Source organism: Crinia signifera, chromosome 6 (assembly GCF_055691185.1).
Source record: "Crinia signifera chromosome 6, ASM5569118v1, whole genome shotgun sequence".
NCBI lineage: Eukaryota > Metazoa > Chordata > Amphibia > Anura > Myobatrachidae > Crinia > Crinia signifera.
In genome coordinates, this window is record NC_139222.1 from 113,365,528 (window position 1) to 113,388,630 (window position 23,103).

A 23,103-nucleotide genomic window follows, 5' to 3' on the forward strand; every position below is an offset into this window, starting at 1 on the left:
CTCAGTAGTGCTGTTACAGATGTAGCCAGTAGGTTTTTAGCAAAAAATAAAAGTACATTTTGGAGACTATGGTTTTCGGAATAATTTGGATAACGGATATTTGGATAAGGCATGCTCACTCAACCTGTATTATCATCATCTCTAAAAAAATAAATAAAAATAAATATCCAATGGTTTTATAAGAAAGTGAAGTACTGAATTTTAACCTACAGCAGGGAGAGCAGTGATGCAGTTAGAGATGTGAAGGAAGTGCTGGAAAGTTCAGAATACAGATATACTGTAGGATAAGGTCACACCTGAAAGGACAAGAACAGAGGAGTTGCTTGAGATAAATCATAATTGAAAGATAAAAGAATGTGATTACTATGTCTTTCAGTTTTTCAATCTTCTGATCTATGAATTCTTCACAGTCCTCTACTTACTAAAATGAAGGCTTGATTCAAACAAGTTGAGCATGTGTCATTGGTGCTCCCCTGTGATCTTTTCATTTGCACAGATAGAAAATTAACTGAGGTCAGCAATCACTAACATTGCTGTTTGGATCAGTTTGTTTACCCGTAGGTTTGCAAACATGTGTGCTGTTTCACATTAATGTAATCGCCAGATTTACATATAGATTTGGGTAACACAGTTATGTCCATTGAGTGCAGTGTAAATGTGGGCCAGATACCAACAATGGTGTTTGCACCATATATTCAATTATTTTGTATTGCCCCATTTAGCCAGCAATGACTTAGTGGTTCCAATTGAACCTGTGGAAAGTGTTTAATTAATCACTAAGGACCAGAGGACTGGATTGTATTGTTCTCAGCTGCGAGTATTTAAGGTGCGGGAGTACTAATTGGGCGATCCGAATGCCTAGCGCATGAACCATTGCCCTCTGAGAAGTGAAAGCTTCTTGTTTTCACTGAAGATTTCTGCCGTGTTGGTTCGCTTGCGCTCGGTGTCCGGTCTGAATGCACGCCTACCACTGTTCGTGCACTCCCACGTCTACGCCCAGATTTACACCCAGTTTCGCCCACTTTCAAACCGCGCCCTTATACATGCCCACATGATGCCCATATTTCCTGAGAGTGTTCGGTGGACATTTTTAGACGGTATTGTTAAGAACGAGTGCGGAGACACTGCGTTGCACATTCGCAGTTAGCTAAAAGTCGCCCTCTGAAAGAATGCGGAATGGACCGACTCAACCAGTATAAGGCCCTATGTGTCTGTATGTATTATGGCCCTATTCCTGGTTCACTCGCAAAGGCAAATTCCTTCTCAAATGGACAAAACCATGTGCACTGCAGGAGGGCAGATGTAACATGCGCAGAGAGATTTAGATTTGAGTGAGTTATTTTGTTTCTGTGCAGGGAAAATACTGACTGCTTTATTTTTACACTGCAATATAGATCTAATTTTGAAGTAAATCTAATTCTCTCTGCACAAGTTACATCTGCCCCATCTGCAGTGCACATGGTTTTGTCCATCTGAGAAGGAATTTGCCTTTGCGAGTGAATCACAATAAAGGCCATTATGTATGTATGCATGCTTTGTTTGTATGTACTATATGCATGTATGTTGTGTGTGTATAGCAGGTATCTTTTGTGTGTATATATATATATATATATATATATATATGTATGTTTGGTGGTACTAGCGCTGGCTTATCCTAATGTCTGTCTCCAAAAACACAGTCCTGTGTTTAGGTTGCACAGTCCCTTGCTTCTTGGGCGGCAGCTCCTCTCCTGTTGGTTTCTGTTCTTGGAAACCGTTTTTTAAGTCTAGAAATACAAAAGGTGAGAAGAGCGCCTCCTAGTGCAGTATCTTGAGTATATTGGTTTCCCCTTCACCACAAATGGACACAACGGCACCCCACACTTATGTTAGTACCGTTTGCAGTGGTATCCCACCACTGTTTATTGAGCTTGATACGTTTTAAAAATGGCAACCCAGGTATAACTTCTCATCCACAAAATTCTCCCCGAAATCTCCTCCTCAGCAACCCATACCGGGGTAGTGGAATAGATGGGAAAAATAGAGAACACAGCTTGGACTTCCTCCTGAAGAAGTCCAAGCTGATAATAAGCACGGACGAAACGCGTTGAGGGACCTTTTTAACTGCCTTGGACACCGACCTGAATTGCCGTGGAAACAGCATCAGATAAGCGTCATTTATTTTACCACATTGTACGCATTGTTGTCATTATTTGCGGTGACAATAAACTGTGTTTGCAATATTATACTATTGTGTTCTCTATTTTTCCCATCTATTCCACTACCCCGGTATGGGTTGCTGAGGAGGCGCTCTTCTCACCTTTTGTATTTATATATATATATATATATATATATATATATATATATATATATATATAGATAGATAGAGAGATAACCCTTTCACTGCGCTGAAATATAGATTGTGGCAGCACCTCTATAAGTCCCCCCTGTTAGTGGGGGAGGAAGATAGTAGTATGGACAGAGAGGATATAGAGTGCACCTCCTGTTATATCACCACCACCACCACCTTAAAATTCAGATGGAGATAGACATTTTTGTAAAATAGTTGTACAATTTATTATAAAATCAACAAGGTCATTTTCAATGTTGTTCCATATGGAGTCAAGATCTTTTCGATCACAGTAACCCGACGCGTTTCGTCATATAGACTTCATCAGGGGTGTAACATATATGACTCTAGGTGGTGAAGAACAAAGTTTGACTTTAAAAAACTTTCAGCATGAAAATCATATGAACAAATATAATATATGATTTTGTAATGGTATACATACCACAACGACATGTGCTCTTGATTAAAAGCGATTAAACTGGTTCCTCAGTGGATGCTTGAACCGACTAAAACAGTGTCTCTGCAATTTTTATATATAGAGTAAAATGTTCAGGAATTGAGCTAGAAATAACATTAGAGGTGTAGGTATATATCTCATTAGAGGTGAAATAGAGATGTTAGTACATACCACTTTCGATATAGAATGGGGCAAATGGGTGATATGGAGAGGTTTTTTTGTCCGTCAGTCCTCTCTAAAATATAATTTGGAATCCATATGACTTACATCAATATTTATATGATGACGGATGACATTTTACATAAATTATACCAGATAGTAACATAACTAGATATTCGGAGAAATCAGTACTCATATGTCTATGTTTCAATAACCAGTGTAATATTCCAACATATTTGTATAGGGTCTCTGACATTAAAAGTACACTTCAAAAAAATATACTTCAAAAGAATTGCACTTAAAAAAAATGCAATATGTCCCTTTTGGCTTACAACAGGTAACAATATATACAATATAGGCCAGACGGCACTATGACAATCATATCTTATCTGAACAATCCCAATTGTGTGTTGTCAGTCAATGCCTCAATTTACAATTACAATATTCAAGTATACTTATATGATTCCTAATGGTTTCTAGTACTATACAGGCATTTACACTGTATCATTTATAGTTTACAAAGCTGATACAACAATGACATAATAGTAAACAGTGTCTCTTAATCCAAATAGACTGTTAAATCCGCTGTGGCTCATAGCTAGGCACAGGGTACAGAACTGTTACATTGCATAGAATATATATAGGCATGTCAATATAGCATGAAACTTACCCTAAGCCAGGGGTGTCCAACCTTTCACCTTCCCTGGGCCACATTAGAAGATGAAAATTTGGTTTGGGCCGCACATAAAATAAAATAACAGTAACGATACCTGATCATCCAAAAAAACATAGAAAACATAGTTAACATATTAAACTTAATTGGAAATGAAGTTAGTGAGATGTTTGACATTGTTTCTCACATTCTGACACAGAGAATAGGCCGAAATTCACATTGTGACACAGAGAATAAGCCAAAATTCACATTGTGACACAGAGAATAAGCCGAAATTCACTTTCTGACACAGAGAATAAGCCAAAATTCACATTGTGACACAGAGAATAAGCCGAAATTCACTTTCTGACACAGAGAATAAGCCGAAATTCACTTTCTGACACAGAGAATAAGCCAAAATTCACATTCTGACACAGAGAATAAGCCAAAATTCACATTCTGACACAGAGAATAAGCCAAAATTCACTTTCTGACACAAAGAATTAGCCGAAATTCACTTTCTGACACAGAGAATAAGCCAAAATTCACAATGTGACACAGGGAATGAGTAAAAATTCACATTTTGACACAGAGAATAAGCCAAAATTCACATTCTGACACAGAGAATAAGCCAAAATTCACTTTCTGACACAAAGAATTAGCCGAAATTCACTTTCTGACACAGAGAATAAGCCAAAATTCACAATGTGACACAGGGAATGAGTAAAAATTCACATTTTGACACAGAGAATAAGCCGAAATTCACTTTCTGACACAGAGAATAAGCCGAAATTCACTTTCTGACACAGAGAATAAGCCAAAATTCACATTCTGACACAGAGAATAAGCCAAAATTCACATTCTGACACAGAGAATAAGCCAAAATTCACTTTCTGACACAAAGAATTAGCCGAAATTCACTTTCTGACACAGAGAATAAGCCAAAATTCACAATGTGACACAGGGAATGAGTAAAAATTCACATTTTGACACAGAGAATAAGCCAAAATTCACATTCTGACACAGAGAATAAGCCAAAATTCACTTTCTGACACAAAGAATTAGCCGAAATTCACTTTCTGACACAGAGAATAAGCCAAAATTCACAATGTGACACAGGGAATGAGTAAAAATTCACATTTTGACACAGAGAATAAGCCGTAATTCACATTTTGACACAGAGAATAAGCCAAAATTCACATTGTGACACAGAAAATAAGCTGAAATACACATTCTGACACAGGGAATGAGTAAAAAATTCACATTCTGACACAGGGTGCCAGATAACACACATGCCCCCACAGTGCCATATGACACACATGCCCCCACAGTGCCATATGACACACATGCCCCCACAGTGCCAGGTGACACACATGCCCCCACAGTGCCAGGTGACACACATGCCCCCACAGTGCCAGGTGACACACATGCCCCCACAGTGCCAGATGACACACATGCCCCCACAGTGCCAGGTGACACACATGCCCCCACAGTGCCAGGTGACACACATGCCCCCACAGTGCCAGGTGACATACATGCCCCCACAGTGCCAGGTGACACACATGCCCCCACAGTGCCATATGCCCCCACAGTGCCATATGCCCCCACAGTGCCAGGTGACACACATGCCCCCACAGTGCCAGATGACACACATGCCCCCACAGTACCAGGTGACACACATGCCCCCACAGTGCCAGGTGACACACATGCCCCCACAGTGCCAGGTGACACACATGCTGGTAATGCCAGGGGGCATTATGAATATAAGTGGCATTACCAGGGGGCATTATGAATATAAGTGGCATTACCAGGGGGCATTATATTCATAATGCCCCCTGGTAATGCCACTTATATTCATAATGCCCCCTGGTAATGCCAGGGGGCATTATGAATATAAGTGGCATTACCAGGGGGAATTATGAATATAAGTGGCATTACCTGGAGGCATTATGAATATAATGCCCCCTGGTAATGCCACTTATATTCATAATGCCCCCTGTAGTGATTACTAACCACAGCTAATGGTAGTGGGGGTATGATAAGTCACCGCTGTCCTGGCTGCCTGCTTGCTCCTGCCGACGCCGCCGCCACGCATCAAATAATCATCCAGCCCTGCGCGCTGCACGTGGGGAAAGCGCCAGCACAGACGTCCTTCGCGCGGGAGCAGCTGAGTGCGCCTGCGCATGCACACCAGCGCTCCCGCGTCCATTTTAAGTTTGGGAGAACAAGATGCTGGCCGCGGCCATCTTTACTTTGGGCACAGTGCCGCGGCCAGCACGAAGACGCTGCTGCGGGCAGAGTTGCCCTATAATTTATATTTAGAATGCCTATAAAATGCACTGGGCCGCATTACTACCCGACCTGGGCCGCATGCGGCCCGCGGGCCGCGGGTTGGACAAGCCTGCCCTAAGCAATGCTGAATCTCCCAAGCTGCCACTCCAAATAGCTGCAGATAGCTACTGGGGCACGCTGGGCTGATATATATAGGGCCAGTCCCGGAACGTCACTTCCGGTTTCGTAAATCAGTGCTATCTTCTTTTTGGCTGTTATCTAGCCCCTTATATTCTTATGTATATTTCTGTAGGCTGCCGGGGACCCCTCTAGCGTGTCAGTGGTGTCAACGGGGAAGGAGCGCATCGCCCTATAAAGGGCGTGCGTTCCACTGCTGAGGGGAAGCTTCCGCCCGGAAGTCTCCTCTGTTTACAGCCCTCTTGCCTCGAGGGAAACAATCGTATGTGAATATAAGTTCCTAATACTTAGAAGGTGCTGGTTTTTACTTTAGTGTTTCTTATCCACTTAAATTGCTATAATGTGTTTTATATTATGTGAATGATATTTATATTAGTGGTGTGATACTAAAGGGTTGGTTTTAATTCTATTATAGTATTAGTTGGGGAATCTTAAAGGTACAGAACATATTAATAATATTTTGTGATCATTTTTTATTATATATTATAGTGTCAATATGGGAATCTTAAAGGTGTACAACCTAATGATTTTGTGATATAGTAATTATTTTAATTTTTATAACTAACGTGACTGTTATCAGTCTAGTGGCTAAATATATTTATATTTAAACAAAGAAGTGATGTGATTCAGTTTTTTATCTTTATTTATATATATTTTTTTCATATAAAGTGACCCAATACTACTTCATGATATTTAAGATGCCTTTATATTTACAGCTTGTCTATCATTTATTATACAATTTTGTAGCTTTTTGTACATAGATACGGATGGAAAGCATGTAAATACGAATGGGAAAGAACAAGAAGAAAGAAAATTACACCCTTGTGAGAAGTTGTATTTGCTTTTGGTTATTCTATCTAAGGGTTTCATTCATTGTCCCAGAAAGGAGACTATATCCACATTCTCGTTGAGTCCTTTCGGGACCAGTGTATATAATGAGTATATCCAAAAGGTCTCTCTTTTCGATAATTTCAGATCTTTGTCCCCTCCTCTTGGGTCTGTGGGTATTTGTTCGAGGACTGTGAACTTGAAGTTGTTACTGTCCACCTGAGAGTTGTGTTTTTCCAGGTAAGGTACTTGTTTCCTAGCACGGCCACAACGATTAGGATCTCGGGCATCGCAGGTAAAAAAATTGCGTTGGTCGCATCGCATGCGGCCAAAAAAATCGCATGCGATGCGACTGACGCGATTTCCCATAGGGAACAATGGAAAATGCCTCAATTTACCCAAATCAACATAGGGAACAATGTTAAATGGCCCAGAGACACCAAAAAAAAACCCTGAACAGTGAAATGGCCCCCCAAAAATAGTTAACGCCACCCCACGATCAACGTGAACCCGAAGCGTGGCGAGCGGCGGCGGTACGCATCCTCCGACCTTTTCATACCCCCACTATCTACTTTAAGGTCTATTACATCTTTTTTGAACTCCTCGCTTTCTGCGAACTTTTCTGTTGCCTTATCGATTTTGCTGATTTCAGTTTCAATTTTTGTAATCTCCTTTTTTCTCTCGCTAATAATTAGGGACATTAAATTATTAGAACATTCCTCCAGGATATTGTTCCAGGACTTCATAAATGTCTCATCACCATTACCCATTGTTGGGTTCTTGTTGATCCCCATTCTATATCGAAAGTGGTATGTACTAACATCTCTATTTCACCTCTAATGAGATATATACCTACACCTCTGTTATTTGTAGCTCAATTCCTGAACATTTTACTCTATATATAAAAATTGCAGAGACACTGTTTTAGTCGGTTCAAGCATCCACTGAGGAACCAGCTTAATCGCTTTTCAATCAAGAGCACATGTCGTTGTGGTATGTATACCATTACAAAATCATATATTATATTTGTTCATATGATTTTCGTGCTGAAAGTTTTGTAAAGTCAAACTTTGTTCTTCACCACCTAGAGTCATATATGTTACACCCCTGATGAAGTCTATATGACGAAACGCGTCGGGTTACTGTGATCGAAAAGATCTTGACTCCATATGGAACAACATTGAAAATGACCTTGTTGATTTTATAATAAATTGTACAACTATTTTACAAAAATGTCTATCTCCATCTGAATTTTAAGGTGGTGGTGGTGGTGATATAACAGGAGGCGCACTCTATATCCTCTCTGTATAATATATATATATATATATATATATATATATATATATATATAAAAAGAGGATACCCCTTCAATGCGCTGATTTATGACGTGTTTCTTGGCAGCAACTCTGTTTGTCCCCTCTGTTAGCAGGGGAAAAGTGGAAATGGATAGAAGCAAAGGACAGAGTGTGCCACTATCTGCGGTGACTTTCAATATGCTGTTAGTGTAATGTATGATAATACTACACATGGAACGACTTCCACTTAACATACAGAGTGGACCTCAGATGGATCCTACTAGGATGTGTGGTTATGCAGCATCAATTTTCTTAAAAGTTTTTATAAAACCAGGTTCAATCGACAGGGAGACAGAATCGCTTGTTTCCCAAGACAAGCCTTTAGCCAAATGTGCTGGAGCTCACAGTCTGTCATCCACTGCAGCATTACACTAACAGCATATTGAAAGTCACCCCTGATGAAGTCAGTGTGACGAAACGCGTTGGATGTTTCAATATACCGTGTGAAAATGACTCAAACTGCAAACAAAAAAGTTTTAACATATTCAATTTTTATTATGTATTAAATTGTTGAAAATTGTGATAAGTGTTATTACAGGTTTTTTTTATTGGTGGTGGAGAGTTAAGATAGTGGCGCACTCTGTCCTTTGCTTATATATATATATATATATATATATATTTATGATCTGAATGTACAGTAAACATGTATGGGCAGTCTTTTGACCTGACATTTGTGGTGTTTACCTTTATTTTCATGCTGGGTCAGTAAGCAAGTTGTTATATATGGATATGCTACTCTTGTGCATGTGGCATTGATGCACCCTGTTCATTAAATATTTAGAACCTTAATACAGCTCTAAATTTGGGGTACTAGTAAGACCAGAACATTGCCACAATGAATGCAAACTCTGCTGGTAATTTGGAAGCCTACTCCCAATATTATTCTTATTATTAGTCTGTATTTGGGCAGGAAAGGATTGTGTATTAGTGGGGGTGTATTGGACTTTCCCTATTCACACTGCGCAGCAAACCTTTTGCTCTGGGTGGGGCAATTAAGGGACAGACACAGGTCTGATACATTTCTATTTAACCTGAATCTGGATGGCTGATTGACGTGTGCGGCTGTGTTCAGCTGTGACATGTGGTAGCGTAAAGTCATACTTGCCTACTTTTGAAAAGCAGTTTGAGGGAGATTTTAGATGGTAGCAAAATGAAAGCATACATCACAATAGAAGAGGCACACTTGCGCCCGAAATTAGGGGGCGTGGCTTGCCGCGAGAGGGGGTGTGGCCTATAATCGCGGTGTCACACGAGGCGTCTATTTATCGCTGGCCAGCAACTAATGGGGGATCCTATACAGATCCTATACAGAAAATGTGCAGCATAAATATAAAATAGTATGAAAAAATATACAACAACCAAATATTAAAGCAATAGGTAAGTGCCCCTTGTTGGAATAATCAGTGAGGCAGGCATTCAGCTAGTAAATTACTGAGCATGACAGGAGGAGTGGAGCATGTATTGGGTGCCAGTCGGGGCCCGGGGGTGGTGGGAGAGAGGATCAATAAGGATCAGGCTTAGTGGGTGGGAGAGAGGTTAAAGAATCAGACAATGTTATACTTACTGCTCCTCCCGGCTCCCGCTGCCCGGCTCACTGCCACTGTTCAATGCTGCTGCCACACCTCAGTTCCTCCTCTCCGCTGCCCTCCTGCTCCTGGTGCTTCCGGCTCACTGCCACTGTTCAATGCTGCTGCCGCACCTCAGTTCCTCCTCTCCGCTGCCCTCCTGCTCCTGGTGCTTCCGGCTCCCGCTCGCACTGCTGCTGCCACTCACTTCAGCGCTGCTACTGCTGCCCAATGATGCACCATGGCTACCCACACAGCCCCGCGGTGGCCCACGGAACATGCCGTTTGCACATGCGCAGTAAAACGTTTTGGGAGAGGGGACAAAAATGTGGGAGGAACCGAGGGATTTGCAAGGGAGCGGGAGGAGGATTGAAAAAAACGGGAGGCTCCCGCTAAATGAGGGAGGGTAGGCAAGTATGCATTATACACAGCCCCCATATTACATTATACACAGCCCCCCATATTACAGTATACACAGCCCCCCCATATTACAGTATACACAGCCCCCCCATATTACATTACACAGTCCCCCCATATTACATTATACACAGTACCCCCATGTTACATTATACACAGTCCCCCCACAGCCCCCCATATTACATTACACAGTCCCCCCATATTACATTATACACAGTACCCCCATGTTACATAATACACAGTCCCCCCCACAGTCCCCCATATTACACTATACACAGCCCCCATATTACATTATACACAGCCCACATATTACATTACACAGTCCCCCCCATATTACACTACACAGTCCCCCCATATTACATTATACACAGTACCCCCATGTTACATTATACACATTATACAGTCCCCCCACAGTCCCCCATATTACATTATACACAGCCCCATATTACATTATACACAGCCCCCCCATATTACATTACACAGTCTCCCCCCCCACACACACACACTACACAGAGTACCCACAGTAATTACAGCCCCCCTCCCCCAGACTAGTACACATAGGGCGGTATTCAATGTGAATACCTGCGAGGTGCAGCGAATCTTTTTTTGGATTCGCTGCACATTCGCCACGTTCCGGAGCCGGCGGGCTCCGGTATTCAACGAGTCAGGGGCAGCGAGCCCCTGACTGGCGAATATGAGCTCCTGCGGCGATTGCCGCAGGGAGCCTCAGGATGGTGCCAGGCAGAGAGATGGTAGTCTCTCTGCCTAGCCCAGACCTTTGTGGGGGGTTAGGTGTGCTCCCCGGGTGCCAGGCAGCACAGGCTGCCCCCCCGGGGGTGCCAGCAGGCGAGCGTATATTCACTACACAGGATCGTAATGACCGTGCAGTGAATATATGAATATGTAATGAGCGGCTCCGCTCTGGCGCCACCTACTGGATGCTGTGTAAAAAAATAATAAAAAAAAAAAATATTATTTTTAAAATTAAATATATATTCATGTGCTTACAGCACATGAATAAAAATAGCATGCCCCTCCTCAGAATAAAATTCCTGATTTTTTGACACCAATTGTAAAAAACAAAACACTTTATTTTAAAAGTTCACATTCCACTTCACCATAAAAAGATAGCGATTGCTACTCGGTGAATCATGGTGAAAAAAACCTTCAAATGTATTCGCCATGTGGTCATTGAATAGGGTGATTCACCGTTTTTGACAGAAATTCGCCAAACAGCACCAATTCGCCATAAAAACCTGGCGAATCAGGCTCGATGAATACCGCCCATAGCCCCACAGTGCCACATTACACACATCCCCTCACTCCCCCAGTACACAGGACAGCACTCACCTTTCTGTGTTGTCCCTTCCTGGGAGGTGCAGCAGGGAACTGGCACTGTGGTAGATGAAGCACATGGCAGCCGGTGACAGGAGCAGGAAGAGCCGAAGAGCATTGCACGGAGCTCACTCACTCTGTGAGTGGGTGGGCGGGGCCAGAAGCAGGGAAGCCCTGACTGACGGCTCTCCTGCTCCTTCTGCTACACAGACTTCCCACAGCACGTCGGCCGGCTGTCATGTAGTAGCGTGCAGGCAGCGCCCGGCGCCCCCCGGGGATCCGTGCGCGCGCATGCGCAGTAAGGACTTTGCAGGAGTCCCCACAAAAACCGGGAGGTGGGGGCAGGTTTGCGGGGCAGCGGGAGGCTCCTGCAAAAAGCGGGAGTCTCCCGCTGAATGCGGGAGGGTAGGCAAGTATGCGTAAAGTGTGACAAAATATTAATAAGAATATTGGAGATATACCGGAGAGCAACAGGAGAGCACAGGAGGAAATACATCTACCTTGTAAAATCCCCTCAAAAGACTGCTATTAACATTGAACAGTGAGCTAAGGACTTCACCACCTCTATCACATATTGAATGCATGACCTGGCCACCCCTCACTAAGCTCCCTGGCTGCAGGTCTCTAAGACCTAATTCTCATAGCCATTGCTTTCTGTTCAACCAAATATCACTAGTCACATTTTCTCTGTAACAATTTCAGTGTGCCAGATTCCACATCAGTTCTCTCTGCCTTGTATATGTCCCTCTACACCTGCTTCTCACACTACTTACCCTAACTCTGTATTTATCTTCCTTCTCTCGATTTTGACACTATCTTTCTGAACTACAGTTTTGTACAGGAGCCATGGTTCCTTGATCCTGTGTTATACCTATTCACTCTGCATGCTTTCTGCCCCCTAGCAGGGTGTGTTGTGGCATGGGCCACAGTACAGGGCTGTTAGGGGTCAAGCGTGCACACGGAGGGGGGAAGAGGACTTCTTTGTCTGCCTGCTCTCTCTACCTGCTGCCTCATGTCCTGACCAGCCCTGTCATGCTCTCTTCTTGTCTTCAGGTTTCCTTACCTGCACCTCATGTCACATGTCTGTCTCTCTCTCCCTCTAGACTGTAAGCTCCTTGGTGCAAGGCCCTCTTCCCTCCTGTTCTTACAGCGCTCTTCTTGTATTTCAATTACAGCTCTCTTACTCACCTACCATCTATACCCGCATCTTTTCTCACTCGCTTCCCTACATCTCAGCTGTATTGTGTACTAAGAATTGTGCTGCTGTTATTTTTGTTCTGTTTTAGTTCTTCTGTTGCTGTTGTTTACTTCTGTGTACCCTTTATTGTTCTATTGTGTGCTATATGTACAGCGTTGCTTAGCACTTGTGGAGCCTTATAAATAAAATGAAATAATAATAATAATGATAATAATATGTATTTTATTGCATGACAGAAAACCCCACCCTAAACTAAACAATGAGTTGTGGTGTATAAGTGTGAAGGTATGGTGAAGGGCAGAATACTGGGGAGCAGTGGAGGATAAAAGCACCCGATTTGAAAACATGGCATCCTATAGTTTGCAATTGTAGTACTTCAGTAATTTCAGACTAGCAGAAAGCGAGTTCATGTATGGACCTATATCTACGTAAAGGTGTCTATTAGACTTCTGTCACCACTCATCGTTATATATAAACCTCTAACATCTGCATTTCACTAATCTGCTAGATAGCAAGTAAGCATATCCACTTATCACAAACAGGAGTAGAGCGCAGCAATCTAGATATTAATATTTACCCTCCGGATCTAGTCACCCGCCACTGCGGCAGCTAGCTATGAACCACACTGCTGAGTACGCAGTTACCTACCCCCAATCCATTTGATCAAATATGCCTTGAAGGCTAAACTAAAATCTGGACGATGTGTATTCTAGCGATGTACCAGTAAATCGCACACACACTGCACAATCTGGTGTGCAACCAGGCTATATAACACGATCTGAATACGACCGGGCTATAGAACCGTACATCTGACATTAACCTGCTGCCCATTAACAGGGACCTTCCATCTCACGAGCAGCACAACAAATACAATGACACTGCTGCCAACACACTATTGAACATACACCCTGAGCTGAGTGGAAAGGCTAATATATTGTACCGATTCGCATCGGAATGATATATGGCTAATGTGTACCCAGCCTTAGTGGTGTAATAAATAAAGCAACAAAAAGGAAAAAAAAAAAATAACCCTAGAAAAAAAAAATTTCATCACAGGAAACATTTTCAAAATAAGTGTTTGGTTAAAATCATGTATAACCTGGCGAACATAAAATCAGTTCAATGTTGGAATGGTTTTTTGGGGGGTTTCTATATATATATATATATATATATATATATATATATATATGTATATATATAGATATATATGTGTATATATATATATATATCTATATATATATATATAGATATATATATATACACACATATATATTTCAAACAGGGGATTTAATTTGATAATTAAGCAATAATGGATTAACCAATATTATACACAGTAAGGGTTAAATCCTCTGTATGACAGACATTGTAATTAGAATGACTGTGAACCTTACATTACCATGTCTTTGGTGTCTGCTCCTTTTCATTCTAGAAAGTGAAAATCTTGGACTTCGAACCATACAACAGAATTGTTAAAAGGGTATGCCATGCCGAACAAAAATAAATGACATTGCATCTACTCAATCCCTTCATCAAGTACACATAAAAAGCATCTGACAGCAATCTAGTTATAACCAAGAGAATGCACCCTCTATGTACTGTATCTTCTGCTTAAGGGTGCGAGGGCTGTGTGCTGTGTCCCTCGTGTGACCTCACTCCCAACCCCAACCGAAATAATGCTCCGAGACAGTACTTGGGATTGAATCATTGGCCACAGTTTATTTAGGCTCCTAATTACATAATGCAGGGTAGGGACAGAGAACGGTGGGCAAGGCAAGCAACCTGTCAATGACCTTCATTGATTTATGACGTGGGGCGTGCCCCTGCCTACGCTGTAGGCCCTCGGCTACGCCCCCTCCCGTGAGCCAGCCCCCTGCGGATCACCCCCTTCCTGGCGCGCAGCCGGACGGCCTGCCGTCGACAGCTAGAGCCTGGCGTGCGGCCCGACCGAGGGTGAATCTGCGAACCTCAGCTGGCTCCTCCTGTCCCGATGCCTTGCGCACCGCTTCTTCCCGCCCTGCGACATACATCAGACTTTTCAACTGTGACAAAATGCATAATTATTACTCAATACCTCCCTTTAACACTGATTGCCCAACCGCACTTCACAAACATATTCGTTATTTCAACATTCCCCTTGATCCCCCCAATGCGTTATGTATATACATAGTTTCAAAGGTTTATTTTCATTTTTTTTTTTTTTTTTTTTTATTCATTTTTTTTTATTTTTTTTTTATTTTTTTTATAAACAACGTTACATTCATTTTTTATTTTTTGCAATTTCATGACACACAATCCTGTGCCCCCTAATTACCTCTCACCCCTCGCCTGGCCCCTACTTTCATGCCCCCCTCTTGCAATGCCCGATTCCTTCAGAGTCCCGGCCCCTACCTGCGCAAAAATGGGATGGGTGGGTGGGATCTGCTGCCTAGCTGCGTTTCCTCGTGGAATGCAGCCTCCCCCGCCAGCTCTGCCTTTTAACCCCCTCCCGGCCGGGCTCTCCCCCGCTCCCCCCTGACTGGCTGGCCGTAGTGCCAGGTGTGAAAAGGGGTCAGGCATACTTGCCTGTCCCCCCTAGCTTCCCGCCGTTCGGCCTCGGAACGCCACTGCCCCGCCCCCCTATGCCGCTCCGGGCGCCATCTTGGCTGCCTGCGCTCCCTTAAGGGTGCGAGGGCTGTGTGCTGTGTCCCTCGTGTGACCTCACTCCCAACCCCAACCGAAATAATGCTCCGAGACAGTACTTGGGATTGAATCATTGGCCACAGTTTATTTAGGCTCCTAATTACATAATGCAGGGTAGGGACAGAGAACGGTGGGCAAGGCAAGCAACCTGTCAATGACCTTCATTGATTTATGACGTGGGGCGTGCCCCTGCCTACGCTGTAGGCCCTCGGCTACGCCCCCTCCCGTGAGCCAGCCCCCTGCGGATCACCCCCTTCCTGGCGCGCAGCCGGACGGCCTGCCGTCGACAGCTAGAGCCTGGCGTGCGGCCCGACCGAGGGTGAATCTGCGAACCTCAGCTGGCTCCTCCTGTCCCGATGCCTTGCGCACCGCTTCTTCCCGCCACTGAGGCCCCTCTACCCGGGGCCGAACACCCCCCACCCTGCACTATGCACTTAGCTCGACCCTCCCCCGCCTCCTGCCGCCCGTTGCTGCACGGCTCTGCACCGACCTCTGACTGGTGCACCCCGTCGCCCGATTGCACCGCTGCATACCGGTCTTACCTGCCGATCCGCCTTCTAGGAATGGCCCTTGACCGTCGACGATAAGCAATCGTCGATGGTTTACGGCCGCCGTCTAATAGTTTTGCCATCGATGGCGGGGAACCAGCTGGTTTCCCGCCTTCGATGTAAAACCTAAAGAAATAGCTCCTTCCTTGTTTTCTGCTTCCAAAGTGCAGGTATATGGAGCATAGCTCCGCCCCTGATGCACCGCCCCCGCCTTTTGACTGGCCCGCTTCATTAAACATGGAAGACCCTCGATATTCCCCCCTCGATTGTCCCGTATTGAATGGCTATACACCATCGATGAGTAATTGCGCTTTCGCAGTCGATGTCAACCATCGACTGCGGAGGCAACGATGGTAATAAAACCTCTCTCCCCCTCCCCGTAGCCCTTTGGCTTCTGCCCTTTGATATGTGGCTAGCCCCGTCCGCATTATTGACGAGGCTCACCGCTATTCTCTTCTTCTGCTGCTACGGGAACCTTCTTCCTGCCGCTACCCCCTTGCCTGGTACACTCCTTGGCTGCATGGTTAGCGCCACATGTGCTACATGCGTGTTTGAATTTGCACTGCACGCGGGTGCAGCGCATATCGTTAAATGCCCAGCATTTACGATCCTGCTCCTGGCTGCTAGGCCCCGCTGCGCCCCCTTCCTGTTGCGCTGCTGCCTTTTCTGCCAACCCTGCTGACTGCGCATTCAGCCACAAGTCAACGTCCCTAGACCCGAAGTCTATGGGCTTTTGGCCCGCCGCCCTTGCCCTGAAATCCTCGTCGTATTTGCGCCATACCGACCCCCCCTGCTCCTTGTAAGCTGTGTAAATAAAATCAGTATATCTTGATAACCCTACCCGTGCCCCAGGGTAGGCCTCAGTATAGCAAGCTGTGTAAGCAAACATGCCGCTCAGCCAATGCTCAATTGTTTTGTAGCTATCATCCAGCTCCCCCCCTTCCAGCTTGGCCTTCTCTTTATCCTTTAGTCCTTCTTTAGTTAAAGAACATATGTCTATAAATTCCCCTTTCTCTATCTCCTTCCGGGTCACCGGTGGCAGATGTGCCGCTAATGACCCGAACGCATATCCAATGGCGGTGTTGCCCTGCGCAAAGGATGCCACCTTATCCGGCTGTATACCGCCCAGCTGATCCCTGACCGCGTCCGCTCCTGGGATGCTGCCCTTCTTGCTTCTCCATTTAGCTACTGCGGCCCTCCACTGTTCCCTTAAAACTCTGCATGCCTCGTCCTCGTCTGATTCCGTGGTGCCCCCCATTAAATTAATGTCCCCTTGTGACCCGTTCCCACCCCCTTCCGGTGGAACGCATGGATTCTGCAACCCCAAACTACTAGCTACACCTACGACATTACCTGTGGCATTGCTAAAGTTCTGAGCCCCCGCCGATGTAATGCATACATTTTGTGAAACAACACTGGGTACCCTCAAACCCTCGCCTATAGCATTGCTAACATTCAGGCTATTGCATACATTTTCTGGTGTGCTAAACATGCTATGCTGGGTATCATTAACAACATTTGTCTTACCAATCCTGTGCGACGTCTGGTCCGTTCTTGTGCTGATACTCGGGAGGTTTCGCTCGTGTCCCCCGTTACCTACGCCGAACAAAGCGCAAGGAGGTGACCGAGTGTGTTCCATCCGCTGGGGCGTGAGTGTTGGAGCCACGCCGACCATAGCGTTGGCCGTGCTTTGATGTACTTGCTCCTGCTCCCTTCGGCCTGAGTGCCTGTCGTGATACCTTCTTGGCGTGCTGTAAAGGTGATTCTTGCTCCTTTGTGGTGATCTGCGGGGGGATCCCCTGGCCTCTGGCCTAAAGTATCCCCGTGTCGGACTTCTGCTGTAATGACGTAGTGGACTTCTCCGCCTTCTGACGTTCTCCCTTTCCCCGAGCTGGAAATCGCGCTCGGTATGATGGTAAGCTTGCTCCCGCCCTTCTGACCGCCGTGTGCAACTGCAACTGCGGCGGCCATGATGCTCGGTGCGGGACCTGGGGTGGCGATGCCTGCTCCCCGGTAGTGAATCAAATAGGGCCTGACGCTGGTATGAGCGGCCCCTTGCCGCCGTGTGCTGGAAAGGCACCCTGCCGTGATGGGCTGCAGATGCCGTTGCTGTGGTGGGAGGCTGCGACAAAACAGCATACAGCTGCGTCGCTGCCCGTTGTACCCACGCCGCTCGCTCCTCCGATGCCGTGTGGGTGTACTCCGTGCGCTGTGTGAAGGGTGAGTGGGTGCTGCTTGGGTGCGTGGAAATGGGTGCATTCTGCTCACCGCTGTCGGACTCTGGCCTGTCCGATTCTGTGGCCGTCGGCCCGTCGTCCTCATTTGCTGCTGCAACTCTTCTCTCCTGCGGCTGCTCTGGGCTGTGTACCTGTAGTGCTGAATTCTCCATAACTTTCTGTGCTGCTGCTGCTGGCTGCTTTGCTGCTTTCCGTCCACCAGGGGGAGCCCTCCCCTGCCGTGGGCCTCTGTGCTGCTGCTGCTGCCGACCTGTAGCTGTGTGCTTTCCCTTGTTAGTACTGGGCCCCTCCTCCGCTTCCTGCATGAGTCTTCTCGGCTGCTTCCTGGATCTGCACGGTCTGGCTGCAGAGACCTCCATGCTGCCCTGTGACCTCTGGACGTGGCCTTTCTCCTGGACCTGCGAGGCTGCTGGGTGTATGATGCAGCTGTCTCCCTTATGCTATGCCAGCAGCTGTGAGGGAGATGGTGGGTGGCCTGCGACTGATCTGCCGCTGGGAGGGTGACCTGTGAATACTCTGCCCCCGGCTGATGGATGCTCCGCTCGGTGCTAGGCAGGTAGGGGAAAACGTGCCCTTTGTCCTCTCCTTCTTTGCTGCTGCAGGGACTCGTGTATCTGCTGCCTAGCTGCGTTTCCTCGTGGAATGCAGCCTCCCCCGCCAGCTCTGCCTTTTAACCCCCTCCCGGCCGGGCTCTCCCCCGCTCCCCCCTGACTGGCTGGCCGTAGTGCCAGGTGTGAAAAGGGGTCAGGCATACTTGCCTGTCCCCCCTAGCTTCCCGCCGTTCGGCCTCGGAACGCCACTGCCCCGCCCCCCTATGCCGCTCCGGGCGCCATCTTGGCTGCCTGCGCTCCCTTTCCGTTGGATACAATCACCCTTGCAGTGTTTGTTTTGATGTTACTGGTGAAATTCCCCGATGTGAGGTGAGTGAATACATCACATAGCTCCTCCTATCCAACCACAAAGGGACAGGGCTGTCATTATACAAGCAAAGCATTATGGGTTCAGGCTAGCATTAAAAAAAAGCCAGCGCTGTTGTACGTGCATGTTTGAGACAATATATTAAGCAGCATTTCCCAAGTGCCATGTTGACAGCAGCCTTAAATAGCTCTAAAATATGGAGAGATGCATACGCAGCTGTTAAGGGTTTTTTTTTTTTTTTTGTACAAATGGTCTTAAGAGAACAAGCAGAGACAGGCATAAATGTATGGATCATTGCAGAGATTAAAAACAAAATATTCCCCAAAACAAGTCTCACTTTTTGGTCACTAGACTCACACATTTATTTCAGTAGATCTCATCTATTTTTCTATAGTTCCACTCCAATTTTTTCCTAGCACTGTATGATAGTTGTACCAAATCTGAGTGACTGCAGAATCTCATTTATTGCAGCAGTATGTGAAAGCTTTAAGAGGCTGGGCCAGCACAGGAACGTAGCAGACTGCTGGTCCAATCACCAACAAGGACTTTCTACATCTGACACAATAATATTCCCACCCCTATTGCTGCTGCTGGTCAGAAAGGAAATGCACTGTCAGACAGGAGTGTGTGACATTAGAGTTGTGTATTAGCGTATAAACTTCACTGTTCCTATTTTTGCACAACAATGAATGCTGATTATCCAAGGCAGAAGTCTCTAGTGGTACTGTTATCTGTCGGGACTGACTGTAAGGGAAGGTGGGAGTGTTCATTCAGAAAGGTCAGCGCTCTGATCAAGTGCTTCCCAGACAAGGGGTGTGAACTGACTGCTGTCTCTAACCCGGAATTGTCAAAAGGTGCATTAGACCTCCTGCACTGCTGCTAACTGACGGATTAATGTGGATTTTGCTTCGATTCCATTCATATGTTGCCTGGACAAAGAGATAAACTGCTTTCATTTTGTTTGACAGAGGATTTTGGACTGCATGCATTACACAGAACAAGCAACATTTACATTCCACCATCAACTCCCCATGTCTTACACAGTGCATCCTAATATAATGCCTGGCAGCCGTAAAGGGCACACTGAATTTGGTATTCCTCGCAGCTTAAGTTACATTAATAACCTTTACCAGCATGTACAATTGGCAGAAGGATTTGGAAACCAAGGGTTAATAACAGAACAGTGCAGATCGAGGCAGCCTCTCCGGACAGAGAATGCCATGTGCAACAGCTGCGACCCAGAACTGCGCCCTATTATGCGCCGCAGAACTAAATCTCTGCCTAGTTCTCCAGAAAGGAAAACTGCTACCAAATGTCAGCCCCGCTGCCATAAAGTTAGATTTGCAGATTCACTTGGTTTGGATTTAGCTGAGGTAAAGGTTTTCAATTCTGGTGACAAACCATCCATCCCCCTTCATGTTCTCTGCCGACTCTCTATCAATTCGGACTTGTGTTGTAGCCAAGATTTGGAAGTTGCCATCCAATATTTGGAACCAGACTTCAAGCAGCCTGCAGAATGCGATGACTTCTTGGACCGTCTACAGCAATATTGTGTTTGCTTGGAGCAAGTCACCACTTCGGAGGAGGTGGGGCTTTCTGGCACCATTCGTGTGCTGAATTTGGCCTTTGAGAAATCCGTTTTGGTTAGGTATTCATTCACAGACTGGAAAACCCATTATGAGGTGAGCGCAGTTTGGCAAAGCACTGAAGACCTAAGTGTTCTAAAATCAGATGTATTTGCCTTTTCTATTCCGTTACCACCCTTCCTACAACAAATCTGCCCCATGGTACACTTTGCCATAAGGTACCAGGTAGCTGGTAAAGATTACTGGGATAATAACCATGGGAGAAACTATACATTCATATCTAGGAGTTATGCACTGAAAATGCCAAAAGACAGTGAACACAGCTGGATCCACTTTATATAAACTATGTCTTTAAGTTTCAAGATTCTACAGTTTTGTTGCAAAAAATAACTATTTTAAGGTTTGTGGACTGTTACCATGAGAACCACTAATGCGGGGTACACCCCAGGGCAACCCGCTCAGGATGCACATCGTGAGCGGGTCGTCAGTGTTACTTCCGACCCGCTCACGATGTGCACCGTGAGCGGGTCCGATCCGATGGCGACCCGCACCCGGGAGTATGGTTGTTTCCAGATCCTACCTGCTGCAGGTAGGATCTGAATAACGACCGGCCCACAGTAACACGCATCGGATCGGTATCGGACCACACCAGGATAGAAAAGGGCACAATCACCACACAATCTACATCCAATCGGTCGGAATTGGATCTAGATTGATGGGATCGGACCCTTGTCGTCCTAGTGTGTACACAGCATAAGAATCAAACACAATCAAATCTCATTGTTTGTGTCATATTTGCCATGGTCCTATGAGTGTCGTATTTTACATTTAAAACAATTGTCTGTTATTAAAAGGCTTTGTTTAGTTGCATATCAGATCCACAAGAAAGATACTGAATGTAAAATATTTTAATTAAATAAGCAGTGTGTGCTAAACAGTAGTGCTGAAAATGTTAACAGATTAGAAAAAAACTTTCCTATGCCAAAAAGTCCAATGGGTATGCTATGTAAAATAGGCCTCACCCAAATGTATAGCTTTCTACCTGATGCAAGTGTTTCATATAAAGTAATCTGATGGACATCAGAACATTATCTCTGTACTATATACAGTATGTTCTCACTGCTAGAAGATGCAAAGTGTTAAATCAAACAGCAGATGGTGTGTTCAGATTACATTATGCTCAGTACAAAACATGATGTAGTAATATTTTGACCTTTATCTATTTTCAGTAATATTTTTTTATTTAATTGGATCATATGGCATATTAACCAATTGTGTTACAACAGTAAACTGAATATTACACAGTATGCACTTCTCTTGCACCAAAGACCAGTTTATGTGACCACAATAAAGAATGTTTTTGCTTTTTATACAACACACATAGGGGTTTATTCTAGTTCATTCTTTCTGACAAAATCCTTCTTAGATGGACAAAACCATGTGCACTGCAGGTGGGGCAGATGTAACATGTGCAGAGAGAATTAGATTTGGGTGAGTTATTTTGTTTCTGTGCAGGGAAAATACTGACTGCATGATTTTACACTTCAATATAGATCTCACTTTGAAGAAAAAACCCACCCAAATCTAATTCTCTCTGCACAAGTTACATCTGCCCCACCCGCAGTGCACATGGTTTTGTCCATCTAAGAAGGATTTTGTCAGAAAGAATGGACTAGAATAACCCCCATAATCTGTAGTACATCAACAACAAAACCAAAACAAATAAAATCACCTGCTACCCAAGTATTGTTCCTTTTATCACTACAACAACAGTACTGGTATTTTCCAGCTCATTGTGCTCAGATTAAAATGTGCTGAAAGACTGGGGTTCCAGGGAGTCCTAACATGTTTTCTAAATTACCTAGTTTCTCCCACTTTACAGGGCTATAAAAAGTGTCCTTAATGCAAATTTGGTGCAAGAGTGCACCTAAATATTGTGTATTTGCACATAAGTATGCATTTAACTTTTAATTACTATGACATACAGTAGAGGTTATTCAGGCCTGATCGCACAACTGCAAATTTGTGGTGCAAGCCACTATTGAAAGACAGCAAATATGTACAGATCGTAGCACGCAAGACTAACGTGGTGTACACACAGGGCAATTGTCTAAGTCAGGGGTTCCCAAACTTTTTTGACTCACGGCACCCTGAAGCATCAGAAATTTTTTCGCGGCACCCCTAGGCTAAAGGTTTCTCATTGAGAAAGTCAGAAACAAATATTAAATTAAATAAATTGTGTTTATTTCTCATCCTTAGGATCAGTTATGTTGTAATGGACAAAATGTACTTCTGTTTGTCCATAATTTTACTATTATATTGGATATAAAGAACTTGAATTGGTCCTGGACCATCAACCCAGGGCACCCCT

The 23,103-nt window shown here is 44.8% G+C and overlaps 2 protein-coding genes across 8 annotated transcripts in view; one reads left to right on the forward strand and one right to left on the reverse strand.

The window, feature by feature from the left end:
• FAM217B (family with sequence similarity 217 member B) overlaps positions 1 to 23,103 on the reverse strand; it is a 73,654-nt gene that overhangs the window by 9,184 nt on the left and 41,367 nt on the right. The window contains exons 1-4 of one of the 7 annotated variants that reach the window (XM_083146827.1): positions 3,616 to 3,982; positions 2,958 to 3,021; positions 2,772 to 2,849; positions 211 to 296 (exon numbers count right to left, since the gene is read on the reverse strand). The gene's annotated coding sequence lies outside the window, so the exon portion shown is untranslated. Of the gene's footprint in view, positions 1 to 210; positions 297 to 2,771; positions 2,850 to 2,957; positions 3,022 to 3,615; positions 3,983 to 14,155; positions 19,187 to 23,103 lie in introns of those variants that run through there. The other 6 variants (XM_083146828.1, XR_014444441.1, XR_014444439.1 and 3 more) reach the window with 6 other exon arrangements.
• PPP1R3D (protein phosphatase 1 regulatory subunit 3D) lies at positions 18,469 to 22,043 on the forward strand. Its single transcript, XM_083146831.1, has 2 exons — positions 18,469 to 18,784; positions 19,621 to 22,043. The coding sequence occupies exon 2, from the start codon at positions 20,130 to 20,132 to the stop codon at positions 21,072 to 21,074; it is 945 nt and encodes a 314-aa protein (XP_083002957.1). The 5' UTR covers positions 18,469 to 18,784; positions 19,621 to 20,129; the 3' UTR covers positions 21,075 to 22,043.